At 39.3% G+C, this 13350-nt stretch overlaps 1 protein-coding gene across 1 annotated transcript in view; it reads right to left on the reverse strand.

Moving 5' to 3' along the window:
- Window positions 1-13350, reverse strand: part of Ptprd (protein tyrosine phosphatase, receptor type D) — a 437469-nt gene that overhangs the window by 206130 nt on the left and 217989 nt on the right. Inside the window, exons 4-5 of the mRNA XM_023715852.1 lie at window positions 4204-4392; window positions 478-588 (exon numbers count right to left, since the gene is read on the reverse strand). Coding sequence (XP_023571620.1) covers window positions 478-588; window positions 4204-4392 — 300 coding nt within the window. The remainder of the gene's footprint in view (window positions 1-477; window positions 589-4203; window positions 4393-13350) is intronic.

Raw genomic sequence — 13350 nt, forward strand, 5'->3', positions numbered from 1 at the left:
ATCTGCAGCTTTATTCTTACAGCTCGGCAGCAGAGGTCATGAAGACATAAACACCTCTACGCTTGGAGTTGCACACACAACTGGTTAGTAGCACACCGAGCAATTATCCCAAGGTTTGATAAAGAAACAGAGCAGAAACAACAGGAAAAAAAGTAGAAGAAAAAGAGGAACATCTCAAACAAATGCAAAGCACAGTTCAATCAATGCAATAAAAAGTACAATTAAAAATATGAAAATGCAAGTATACTTACAAAGCTCAAGCCTCAGGATAGATTATACTCAAATTATTTTTTCTCTTTTCATTACAAAAAAAAAAAAAAAACCACTTATATTTGTAATTCTCTATTGTCTAAAATACCCCAGCACCCACAACCATTACCAAATCTGCTTATCAAGTATTGAGCGCAGCCCCTGCGGGCAGGCCAGCTCCCCCTGACCCTGAATGAAGAAACCAGGCAAGGGCTGTAGCATTCCTACCTCTGACATATAAATTGGCAGGGGCGGAGTAGCGAGTGCCCGCGCTGTTGGTGGCAACACACTCGTATTTTCCTTGATCGGACTCTTCACTCTGTTCGATCTGAAGCGCTCCTGTATGGATATAAAATACATTGCCAAAGAGATGGTCAGAGCAGGCTTTCTCAGGTCACAAAGCTAAACCTCTTAAAAATATGAAAATCCCTGGCCAAGTGAAGGTCCGCTCAACGTCGAGGCAATCTCTTGCTAAGGTGCACAGACAGAAATGATGCGATGAGAGAAACATATAGAGATTATTTCTTTTTTTTTTTTTTAACATCATCAATGCTAGCATAAGAAAACAATATCTCTTTTCCCCAACAAGCGTTCTAGTCATAATTAACACTCTTATTTCCTAGACTAATAAAATGAAGATGGGTGAGACTGCTTCAAGGAAGTATGGCTTTTAAATAAAACAAAAGATTAATTTTTGGTTTTGTTTTGTTTCATTTTTATACCAAAAGTGGCGCAAAAGATGGGTACATTCAAAAAAAACCAGGCTGAGTTTTCAAGAAAGTCTTCTGCTGAAGAAAGCCAAAAACACGCAGCGAGCACAAAAAGGCTGCACAAAGCAAAAAATTAAAATTAGTCATTATCAGTTATCAAAATATTACTTAAAGAAACAAAACTCCCTTAAGACATGCAGACTTTTTTTTTTTTTTTAAGAAAAGAAAGACAGTTTGCCACAACTTACAATCATTGGTTACATTTGCTGAAAAACAAAGAGCAGTTGCATTAGAAGATTTTAAAAAAGTTAAAAAGCACGGCCTATGTCAGCCAGGAAGTCAACCAACCACTGCCGAGGACCTCGAGGCCGATCCCCGCGCGACACCCTTCACAATCCACCAGCGGGATTAGCAGTGCGGTGTCACAAAACCCCAAGAAAAATACAAAACAAGAATTACAAAAGAAAGCGACACTGAGGCAAAGTATGAAAAACCGGCAATACACATACCACCAAGAATACTGAGCACCTTGTTTCCATAGCCTGAAGGACAGAAGATCCAAAAATCCAGAGAAGAGTAATCCAAGAAAAAAAGAAACGGGGGGAGGGGAAAAAGCTTTGCTGTCAGCTGGTAGGCGAGTAGGAGCAGGTGGAAAGGGGTGTCATTCTTTGACTTTTAAGACATTAAGAGAAAAAAGAATTGAAGAACAAAAGCAAAAACCTTTTGAAAGATAAAGACAAAAAGCAGATGGTCCAGGCCGTCTTCTGCATGTCTGCCACTGTTCTCCAGACCGCCTTGGGTTTGGTCCAGAACAAGAACAGCTAAGGAAGAAAAAAATGATCTTTTTTTTTCTCCAGTTGGACAAAAAAAAAGGAAAAAGAAGAAAAACACAAAAAAAAAGAGAAAAAAGAAAAAAGGAAGAAGAAAAGAAAAAAAGAGGGACAGATGGTACGCTGTGACTGGTCTGAGGTCTGAAGACCTGGATATGCTTCCTTTGAAGCATATCACAACTTAAATAATCATTTTCATAAAGAAAGAAATGAACAAAACAAAGAGAAAAAGGAAAAGGAAAGCAAAGTCCACAATGTGAGAGTCACGAATCATAACCAAACGGTACAAAGGAAAAAAACGGACATCAGTGGGATGATTTGGAAAACAGGACAAAGATGGGAGGGATGAAAGGACAGAAGGGATGAGTAAGATCATTCTGTGAACGTTAGTTCAGCACTCTTACCTCTTATTGGTGTACCACCTGGGTGGATAATATGAATGCAAATAAGATTAGAAAGAAGAAGCATTAGTACGAGAAGAAGGAGGCTAGGGCTGGGGAGAAGAATTAAATTAGATTTACAGAATTAAATAAGGTCTTAAAAGAAACTTGAATTACTATACTGGTAAAACAGGAATATATTAGATAGTATCACTAGATCACCAAAGAAGTTGCATTATACCGCAGAGAGTAAAGATCATATAGGCAGCGTTGCCTTTCTCAGAGAATCAACTGAGTTCTTAGGTCTGGGATCACATAGGGCTAGAATTAATCTCATACGCCTCCTAGCCTTAGAAAAAGAAATATACAATATTTTTAAAGACCAAGTTTCGGAAAATGCTGGCTGAGCTATTTAAGTATATATATACAGATAGATATCCATATATATATATATACTCTGTCACAGGAAATACTAAAGACTAACTAGAAACAAACACTGTTGGCTAGACAGCTTATGTTACTCATTACGCTACATTTGTGTGAAATAATCTGTGTATAGTTTATTTCTCTACGCGGTGTACTTACAGCAACAGCTCTGTGGAGGTGTACGTGTGTGCGCCACTAGGGAGATCTGGTGTCTACACTGACAGTTAGTAAAATGCATGCCATGCATTTTATTAATAATAATAATAATAATAATAATAATATTCTGAATATGGAAATTAGTGGGGGTGAAGTGCGCTTCAGAACTAAGCACTTACCAATAGATTCTGGAGATTTAATACGGAGAGAAGAAAGACAGCATAAAAATATTATTATATTCCTTATAATTTGGTACAAATTTTTCAGAAGTTAAAGCTTTATTATACTAAATTATCTATGTTACATGTGAATAATTAATTCTTTATTTACAAAAAACAGAATTCTAAACTACACAGTTCTGCTGACAACAAGCAAAAGAGGCAGTTAACAAGACGCTTTAACATCACAGGACAGGTCAAAAGCCGAGAACTCTGGGAAGACAGGCAGTTAAACAACTTAGGATTGCGTATCATTATTACTAAAAAATGTTGAAGTAAACAGCTTAATAGTATATGCCCCCAAGACATTGCCTAGGGACAGGCTCTAATACTTCAGGAATTTAGAATTATCTCTATTTTTCATCTATAGAAAGCACAAGAGTAAACTCAGGGTGGGAAAGGGGGTGGGAGGAAAGGGCAAAGAGGGAGGAAGCGGCAAAAGCCGGAGTCTATGCCAGAAGCAGACTTCTGTAGATCCAGTCACTGGACGGTGTAACACCTTGAATGTGGGCACACTCTACAGTGCCTAACGTGTAGAAAAGGCTCACTCACAATGCTGTAGTAATACTAGGAATAAAAATCCCCTCCTTTGGTTGGTACTTTGAAAAAGGCTTTTAAAAAATACAACTGGTTATTCATGAGGTAACATTGCTGTGTTCTATGTATCAGTGAAAAGAAAGCAGATGTGCCCAAACTTACTAAACTTCGGTACTTGGATGCATTCAAAAGTAGAAAAGGCAGGTAGAAAATGCACTTTGATATTACTGAATCATTTTAGTGCTTCACATGAACACTGGTTTTCAATGGATATAGCCATTGGAACGCCTTGCAAACTCTGAAGTCCAATACTGAAATAATTTTGTTTCAAAAGAAAACAGAGAAAGAAGAAAGAGAAAATGGATCCATTCAATACTGCAGAAAAGCAGTAAATTAAAAAAATATGTGTATATATATATATATATCTCAAAAATGCAGTCACAGCAGTGAGCAATGTGGATTAAACAGAAGCTGCAAAACACACAGAGAGAAGAAAGGTGAACTCTGAAACAGGCCATGACGTCAACATGGACAACACATTAAATAACAGAAAAGGTGAAGAGGGAGAAAAATCAATACCTAAAAATTAAAAATAAAGTAAACAAAAATAAATAAATAAAAAGAGAGAAAGTTTGTTTTTTTCAAAAAAAAAAAAAAATTGCTCTAGGAGTTAGTGGAAACAGTAACAAGACCCTACCTGATCGTAACTGCTTAATACGACCATTGTTGTTGCTTGTGTCAACGGGCAGGAAATCTTTGAACCAAGTGATTTCTGGATCCGGATTGCCACTGGCTGCACACAGCATGGTGGCAGTGCGCGTACGCTCGACCACCTTCAACTGTGGGCCCATGTCGATGGTGGGGAAGCCCCTGGGGATCTGATCCTCTGCAAGACAAAAGGCGGCACAGACCTTCCTTTAAGAAGTTAAAGGCTTAATATTCAATATTGCCATAAATCCCAATGATTCTTATTCTGCACTTGTTGAGGCCCTAACACAACCAAGCACCACCCATTATTAGAGCACATTCATAATGTCCGTTTCTGCCTAGAGGATTAAGACGCCGAAGGCCTACACCCTAGTGCAGAGCACAGGCTGAGGCAATGGGGATGATGAGCTGAATCGAGATATCTAAGAGCACAGAGGGACAAATAACTGCAGGAGCCATGCTGCAGCAGGCTACTGAGGAGCAGGAGCACGTTCTGCCATGCACAGGGCCTGCAGAACAGTGGCAGGGAGTCCACCTGGCTAGGTTTCAAAAGAAGAAGATGAGATTTTCAGAAAGACAGCAATAGCCCTAGGCTAAGTATTCACATAGGAAGGTTTCTACTGAAAGCACACAGTGGGGAGTCACATGGGGATTCCCTCCAGGCTGTGGGAGAGAGCAAGCAGGTCAGTCAGCAAGAGGCCAGGCTAAGATATCTCTGTTCCACGTTGTTATGTTTTTCTAAGAAATAACAAGTGAAAGCCCTCTGACTCCAGTGCTGGTATCTCCATAAGCTCAAAATATGTGACTGATTGAAAATACTTTGGAGGACCAGGGAGATGGCTTAATAGAATAAGGGTCCGAGTTCAATCCCTGTTTCTGAAAACAAACAAACAAACAAACAAACAAACAAACCAACTTTGGAAAAACATGTGTCCACATGAAACACGAGCAGACTTGCTCTTGTGATTATCCCTTAAGCCACAGGCCATCACAACTCTTCATAGTATTTATTTTGCATGACATAGTAGAAGTAACTTAGAGATGATCTCAAGTCCACAAGAAGGGATGGAATGCTCTATGCAGCGACTACGCTACTACAGCAGCTCAGCAAAGCGGCTTGAGTGTGTGCAGAGTTTGCTATCAGCGGGCCTGAGAGGGCCAGAACCAACCTTTCCCAGGTCTCCAGAATGACTATTCACTTTTTACTCAAGCGTAAGATTCAGCCTAAATAAATGCCTCTGTAGGGGGTTTTGACTGGTCAGAAAATTATTTGAGAATTCGATTTTTTTCATTAATACATGTTTGCATACCTTATCACACCCATCATGGGAATTTGTACATGAACATAATATATCTTCTTTTTTCTTTCCCATTCCCTTGCTTCCCTTCAATCTTTCTTCTGACTGATTACCGAAAGCTCTTTTGGCATTTTTTCCCTTCAATTCTCTCATTCTCTTTAATTTTTTTTTTTTTAATACTTCTCTTTCTTTTCTCCCCTTCCTGTTCCCCTGAGAGTTCTTTACTGAAGAAAAAAATTAAGTCCCTGTTAATGACACAAAAGAAAATATTCCTTAGAGTAAGAAAATAATGCAGCTCTTGGGACCCCTCCGAACCCCTCCAGAACCAGCCCAGGCCCAGGCCCAGGCCCGGCATATGAGAACTTCCGCCACGCTCTTGGGACCCCTCCAGATCCAGCCCAAGCCAAGGCCTGGCAAGTGTGTGGGAGAGCTTCCATGTTCCCTTTGCCTGCTGGGTCCCTCTTGATCCAGCCCAGACCCACTTGTGAGTGAATCCATCTGTCCTGCTCTCTGGTCTCCTCCAGATCCAGCCCAGTCCTGACATACAGGCCTGGGGTGAAACTCTGCAGCTGAAGTCCCTGCAGAGAGGCTAAGGGCCAGAACCACCCAACTAATCCAGGAATAGAACATCTTGCCAGAGGGGCACAACAGGTTCACTTCCAAGGGCTGCAGCAGGAAGAAGCTGAGCACAGCAGCCAGACCCAAGCCAGGCACAACTAGATGAATTCAAACTTCATAGATCTGCCACTGAATTGCAGTAGGTACTAAGGTTATAACTATACCAAAGCTCTACATCAAAGGTCAGAGGACAGTGCTATACAAAATGACAAAGAGAAGGAACAAAATGCAATCTCAGATCCCAATCCCACCCACAACAAGTGCAGAGGACATTAGCACAGAAGAAATTGGGAATCACACAGCTGAAATGTCTGAAGTAATAGCATCTGAAGCAAAGAAACAACTGCAGAAAGGTATAAAGGAACTCATATCAGAAATAACCTCTGAAATAAAGAAATACCTGAATTAATAGCATCTGAAGTAAAGAATCAAATGCAGAAATATATAGAGGAAATCAGATCAGAAATAATCTCTGAAGTAAAGAAAATACTTTTCTCCATCTCAAAGGCCTGACCATTTTCAGAAATTTAAAAAGGGGAAATTCCTAAATTTCTATAGTCCAGCTCATCAAAAGCCAATTGCTTCCCATCCACAAAAAAAAAAAAAAAAAAAAAAAAAAAACTGATTCAGATTTCACATGAAGAAATAGTCCACCTAAATCCTCCAACCATGTTGCGCACTGACATTTTACAATTCTAGCTCTTCCAGGCAGGACTGGAAAACCCTATTTTACTTGTGCATGAAACAGCTGAAGTTTGATGTGTGATAATATCCAAATCAGAAAGTGGGCATCTGTTTGAAGACCATTTTGAAACACTTGGACTTCCCCTTCAGCCTGGTACTCACTTAATCAATAGTACGTTATGACCACTGATGCATTTTGATGGTCTCTTGAATCTAGGATGGCTCGAAATCATAAACACTAGCAAGGTAAGCATTAGAACATACCCAGTCCTGGTGCTTCCACTTCGCTGTTGGTCAGCCCTGGTCTCCTCTTTTAACCTACAGACCAAACTCAAATTCTTAACTCTGACTCACAAGGGCCTGCTTCTTTTAGCCTCTCATGGATCACTTCACCCATACGAAGCTTTCCTACTGTCCATGCTGAAATTCTCAATCTCCTGGAAAAATCGTATTGGTGCCATTGGGAAGCCACGGAGCTCGAGCACCTTATTGCTAAGGGTTTCCAAACCTCCTTAACACATATTCATTTTTTGCTTTATCAGAATGTTCACACCAACAGATACCTAAATCTAGTCTCTTGCACTTACTAATTGCAAAAACCCTACTAAAAGGTTTTTTCAACTCCTGCGCCCTCACAGTCCTATAGACTTACAGGTTTTAAGATATATTCCAGTAATTCCCAAACCTGGGTGTGAATACAACTCAGTGATCGTACAAGAAAAAGCCCTGCTACACAGAACTTTTGTCAGAGCAATGACAAGAACTGGAAAGGCCAAAGACACAAAAAAAATGGCAACATACTAAATATAAACCTCTCAAGAAGGTTCTAGAACACAGAGAACAGCAGTTCTAGATTATAAGAGAAAAGATTATAAGACCCTCACCTGGATCTACTGGAGATTATTTTCTTATTAGACCAGTTTCTTAAGAGCTTTGAATACTAATGATAATCATGATTTTAAGATTAAAATCTGTAAAAGAGCTGACTTCCACGTGGTACATTTCATTCATTTAGAAAGACACTTTTTTTCCGGAGGAAACAGAAACGCCTTCTGATTATGTAAAACCTTCCACCTCCTCAGCCAAGAGGCAGATGTCAGGAGCGGGGATCCACAGTGGAATCTCAAGATGACTTTTTGGATCTCCAAGGGAAAGTTAAACATTAAAACGAGATGAAGAGCACCTTTCAAATTAGGTTACGCTAATATCAATAGCCTGCTCCACCTGAATTTCATCAGGCTATTGTTTATATTCTTAAAGGTTTTACCAACATAGTTACATCTACAGTGCAGTTCCAATATTGTTAGAAAAAAAGAGAAAAATATCAATAGCTGCTATACTGCCAATATTATATTATTAAACATCTCACTTGGAAGCTATTGACACAAAATCCTTCAAACTATAAAAAGAATTTGGCTTAAGTGTTCCAAGAATATTGAAAACTGAGCATGTGTAAAACTGCTTAGACTCTATTATTATTTTCTTTTTTTATAAAGCAACCAATTTTTAAAAAAATAGGACTGAGGGGATAGCTTTGTGGTCTACATGCCTGCCTGCCAAGTATAAGGACCCAGGTTCGATCCCCACTAATGCATTCCCTGGGTGTGCTGTGCCAGCCACCAAAACTGGGAATGGTGGCACACGCCTGTAATCCCAGTATTGAGGAGGCTGAAACAGGAGAACCTCTACAAGTCTGAGCTGTGTAGCAAGACACTCTACCAAATAAAAGACTTTAAATAAAAAAAATTAAGTAAAACAAAACCAAACCACAATAATAACAAAATATCACTCTGAGATTTCAGTGTTTCCTAGGACACTGTATCTTCTCCATCGTGTTTAACTACATTCATCATATCTATAAAAAATGCTCTGCTAGTCATTAATTTTCTTCTACGAGTTCATTTCTCTGAAAAACAGCCAAGATTCAGGACTGACCAATAGTAAGTGTGAAAGCCGTAAGATTGTTGAGTCACTTGCTAAAAGCTCTTACTGAGAAAATCTAGATTTAATCACCGTTTATAAGAAATGAAGTCCTTACCTGAGGGAGAGCTGACAAAATTGACTCGTGCCCCCTGGAAGCAGCCTGATGCATTTGCATGACCTTTTTTTCGTGCTCAGCTCATACAGAACACTCCAGAGCCTCCTTTTCATACACACAAGTGCATAACAAAGACAATCTTCCTTGCATACTAATCAGACAGAGAATGGAAAGGGCATTCCTCTCTTATTTTTAATAGAGATAATTAAATTCTACCCACCCACCCCTTTGTGCAGGACCTCATGGAATGCCCCATTGTCATTAAATTTTCATGAGAGACATCACACTGTAACAGATTCAAATAGCCAGTGCTGTTACATGTTGACAGTTGTGGCTTGTTTCCAATTTGACTGTCAGGTATTTGGCAATAGAAGTCAGTATTCAATATAAAACAAAATGCACAAATAATGAAATTTCAAATTGGAATGTTTATCTCTGTGGGTATAGTTTGGAAGTTGTTAATTGCTTTTTTCACTCTATACTTTTATTAGCAATTTATATATAAAACCCATCCACCATTTGGTTACATGGATTTTGACACATCAAAATAAGTGGTATCAAATCAATACTTTTAAAATCGGGACCACATGAAAGTGGAAGAAAAGCGACTATCAAAAATGAACAAATTATTAATGTTAGTAGATTTAAACTTTTATAGGAGGTGAAAAGAAAAACATTTTGTCCTATTCATTAATGTGCTCATTAAGCTCTAAAGTACCTTACTTATCACCATTCCATATTAATATTCAATCATGCAGAATTAGGTACTAATTCATCAACAATTTAAATCAGACTTGACCTTCAGGAAGCCACTGGGCTTGTCATTTCGGGGGCCATTAAAGGGCAGATGACAGCGCAGTTGTGCTTAGTGAATCGGAGAGTCATGCATACTCCGTTTGCAATGGCAGCTATAATAAGCCCAGGAAATACAGTGGCCTTTGAATCTGTGTGTGTCTTAATGAAATACGCTGATAGGAAACTATCAGCTCCATACAGGAAAGAGCAACATGGATTTCCTCCTTGCCACAGCTAACTTTCAATTGCTGTACAGCTTCCTAACAAACCCTGACCTACCCAGGCCTTGAAAGGTATCTGTGGGGAAAAGACCCTGCCAATGTTTCGGAAGTAGCTATGCCTTCACAATCTGTCCTCAAGTAGAGGCACTCACACAACGCTCTGTTCAACTGCTTTCCCTGTTGATTCATAAACACTTGTAAAGATGCCTTTACTTTTGTCCCAATTTCAAAACCATTTTTTTTTTTTTTTTTTTTTGGTTTTTTTTATTACTGTGCACTGCAGTAAACACTGGTAGGAAACAAATGTTACGATTTTTACAAACACCATAACAGCCTGAATTACCTCCTATGGCCAGGGATTGCCTTTGAAAGGGCCCCAACTAGTTCTCTTGGGAAAAAAAAATGCCAATTTATCACATCTATCACCAATGTGTGTAAGAAGAAAAAAAAAATCATGTCAGTTAATGGTTTTTTCCTTAAATATACTATGAAAACCTTTGACAAGTATTTCTGACTATTTAAGACCTCATTTATGATGCAGAGGCTTTAGCAAGCATGGCAGCACAAGAAAGCAAAATGAGATTCTGGGAGAAGGAACAGCAGCTTTTCTCCTGGAGGATTTGTCCCCGGAGACCCCTTTTCTGAGTGCCAGAGTGCAGTGGGACTGTGAATGTCCCCTAATGGTACTGCCAACGACCATCTTAGTGTAGTCAACACATGCGTGAACCCATGAGCTCAGGAGAGGAAGGAAGTTTGGGCTACTACCTTTGTTTCTCTCCCAATGTTCAATGAATACCAGCACTGAGAAGTGTTTGCGAAGCTTTTCAATCATTTCAGGGTTCGCTCCCAAGGCGTATGAATTACCTCGTCGCTTATTCAATGCCACTCATTTAAACAGTAAAGTATTCTTCTCATGGGGTGCCTATATCTTTCGGCCTCTATTGGCATATCAGTGCATTAAGAGGCAAACACTTTCGAAAACCCCTATTCTTTCAAAAGCATGTTAGCTACTAGACTCAGAGAGTCACAAAAGTCGCTGCTGAATAATGCTTATTTTTAGTCTTTAGTTTTCTTTAGTCAGCCAACAGTTCTCATCAGCTGACCTCTGACATGCAGTTGCAGTTTTTTAACTTACTTCAGTTGCTGTTTGGGAAGACGGCAATTCTGTAATACAGACGATGTAAACTCCCACGACCCAAGACTGGAGGCACTGGACCAAACCCCAACCAAGGACACAATGACAGTGAAGTGAACATGGCTGAATGTGTAGCCACAATGTGCTTTTATTTTATCTGTTCAATAACAGAATTATTTATGTAGAAACGAAGGTGAAAACTAAAAGCTGGTGAATCATCCAGTTATATTTTGAGGCAAATGCAGTGGGCTTTCTTTCACTGACAAAAGTAAAGAGTTGTATTGACGTCCTATATTACATTTAGATGTACCTGACATAATCTTTCAGAGAGCAAAAGTGTGCGTGTGTGTGAGAGGGAGAGAGAGCGAGAGCGAGCAAGTGAGCATGAATGCATACACACACGTTTCCAGTGAGGGAGGTCCTAATTAACATGTTAAAACAAGTAAACTGTGAGATCCATAACATGCTGCCTATTTTCTTAAACAAAAGTTCCAGACCTTTCTCTTGTGCACGCGCGCGCACACACACACACAGGAGGGAAGGAGGGTGAGAGGGACAGAGTTCCTTACTTGTTAAGAGAAACAAAGCTAGTCTCTGCAGGATAAAGTCCCTGGGGCTCTAAGTCTAAGGAATTCAAATTGTCTCGGAATATTTAAATATATGTTGGTCTTAAAAAGGTCAAAAAGAGTCAAGTAAGACATTCTGGGATAAAAGCATTTGAAGTATGATACGTACAAAAGTAGCACTACGTATACTTTATTTTATTTATTTATTTATTTTTATTTATTTTTTGGTGGAACACAGGGATTGAACTCAGACCCTTGCACTTGCCAGGGAAGCACTTATTCTACTGAGCCATCTCCCTGGCCCCTATATTTTAAAAAGGAGCATTTAAACAATTTGTTCTAAAAACCTAGGGATAGCAGATAGCAATACCCATTTTGGAAATATTTACTGAAGGCCTCTTTTGTGCCTGACTGGGATAGATGCTAGATATGAGGCAATCTAGGGAATTTGAATATAGTTGTGACTTAATTGTATCTTCAAAATAATTAGATGCTCTGGGGATAATAATGGTCCCCTGTTCACGGACAGGAGGACTGAGTGAGATAATGCATTAGATGTGCTTTGTGCTGCTTGGCACTAGTGTCACATGTCTAGCAAAACAGTAGTATGTCCCTATGTAAACCACACCAAGCTCCAGTGAAGGCTCTGAGCAGAACAGAAGAAGTGACTTTAAGGCTTGATATTAACAACAGCTGCAGCTATAAACAGTGAATGGGAAAATGGTCCACGCAAATCATGATAAACAGGGCTAATCTCTGCATGTGAAGGAGAGAACAGCAGCCACGCCAAGTGATCCTTCAAAGCTCACGACAGCCTGCACCTCTCCTCAACATGCGCGTAGGCAGATGACTTGTTTCCCAGAAGGAATTTTCTGAATGCTCTGAATATCTGGGATGATACAGCAGTTGTGAATGATGAAAACAATAAACTCAACTGCTTTTTCTAATACCAGAAGAGCCACTTCTCCTTTAATTATGCAAAATGAAGGAAATAAATATTCCTCATCTTGGGAAGTAGATTTATCAATAAGCCTATATGGCATTTTGAATAAAGCGATGATTTAAAGCATGAAGCACGAAGTCAAAGAGAGTGGTTTTGTTTCACAGAAGGGTTTTTCACACTTACAAAACAAGTATCAGGGGAAAATTATGTAAATCAAGAAACACCTCCGCACAATGGCCCCTGAAGACAGTGCAATAGTCCTCCGAATTATTCATCTTTAAAGAGCCTATTTAACCCCATAACAGAATGGAATTTAGTAAGAACATCATGTGGAACTAACATAACTTAAGGGCCATGGAGATGGCTCAGTGGAATAAGCGCTTCCCTGGCAAGCACAAGAACCTGAGTTCAATCCCTGGTTCCGCCCCCCCCCCCAAAAAAAAAGAACTAATATAACTTTTTAACATACTATAAATTACTATGCTGCATAGTATTTCTAAAACTACAAATGTTAAGTCTTTTAAGGTTCCTTCAGGGTAGCCTGGGGTGATACCATTATTTTCATGTTCCATGGACATAAAACAAATACTAACATTAAATACATCAAATACTGGAAACATTTTAGTTTTAGATAGATTCTATAGTAATATCATTTTTCCTCTATGCCAACTGCAGTTCTTCAAATCAATATTCATCTTCACCAGTGATGGGCTCTTTCATCAGAATCAAGTGACAACAGAAGGCTCCCTATAAATTTCTGACTACTTGGTCAGCTCTTTTATGCGGGAAGGATGAGACGTGAACATTGTCCAGGCTATAACAGTATCTTTAAGACAGC

This window comes from Octodon degus, unplaced genomic scaffold (genome assembly GCF_000260255.1).
Source record: "Octodon degus isolate 3935 unplaced genomic scaffold, OctDeg1.0 scaffold00044, whole genome shotgun sequence".
In the NCBI taxonomy this organism is placed as follows: Eukaryota; Metazoa; Chordata; class Mammalia; order Rodentia; family Octodontidae; genus Octodon; species Octodon degus.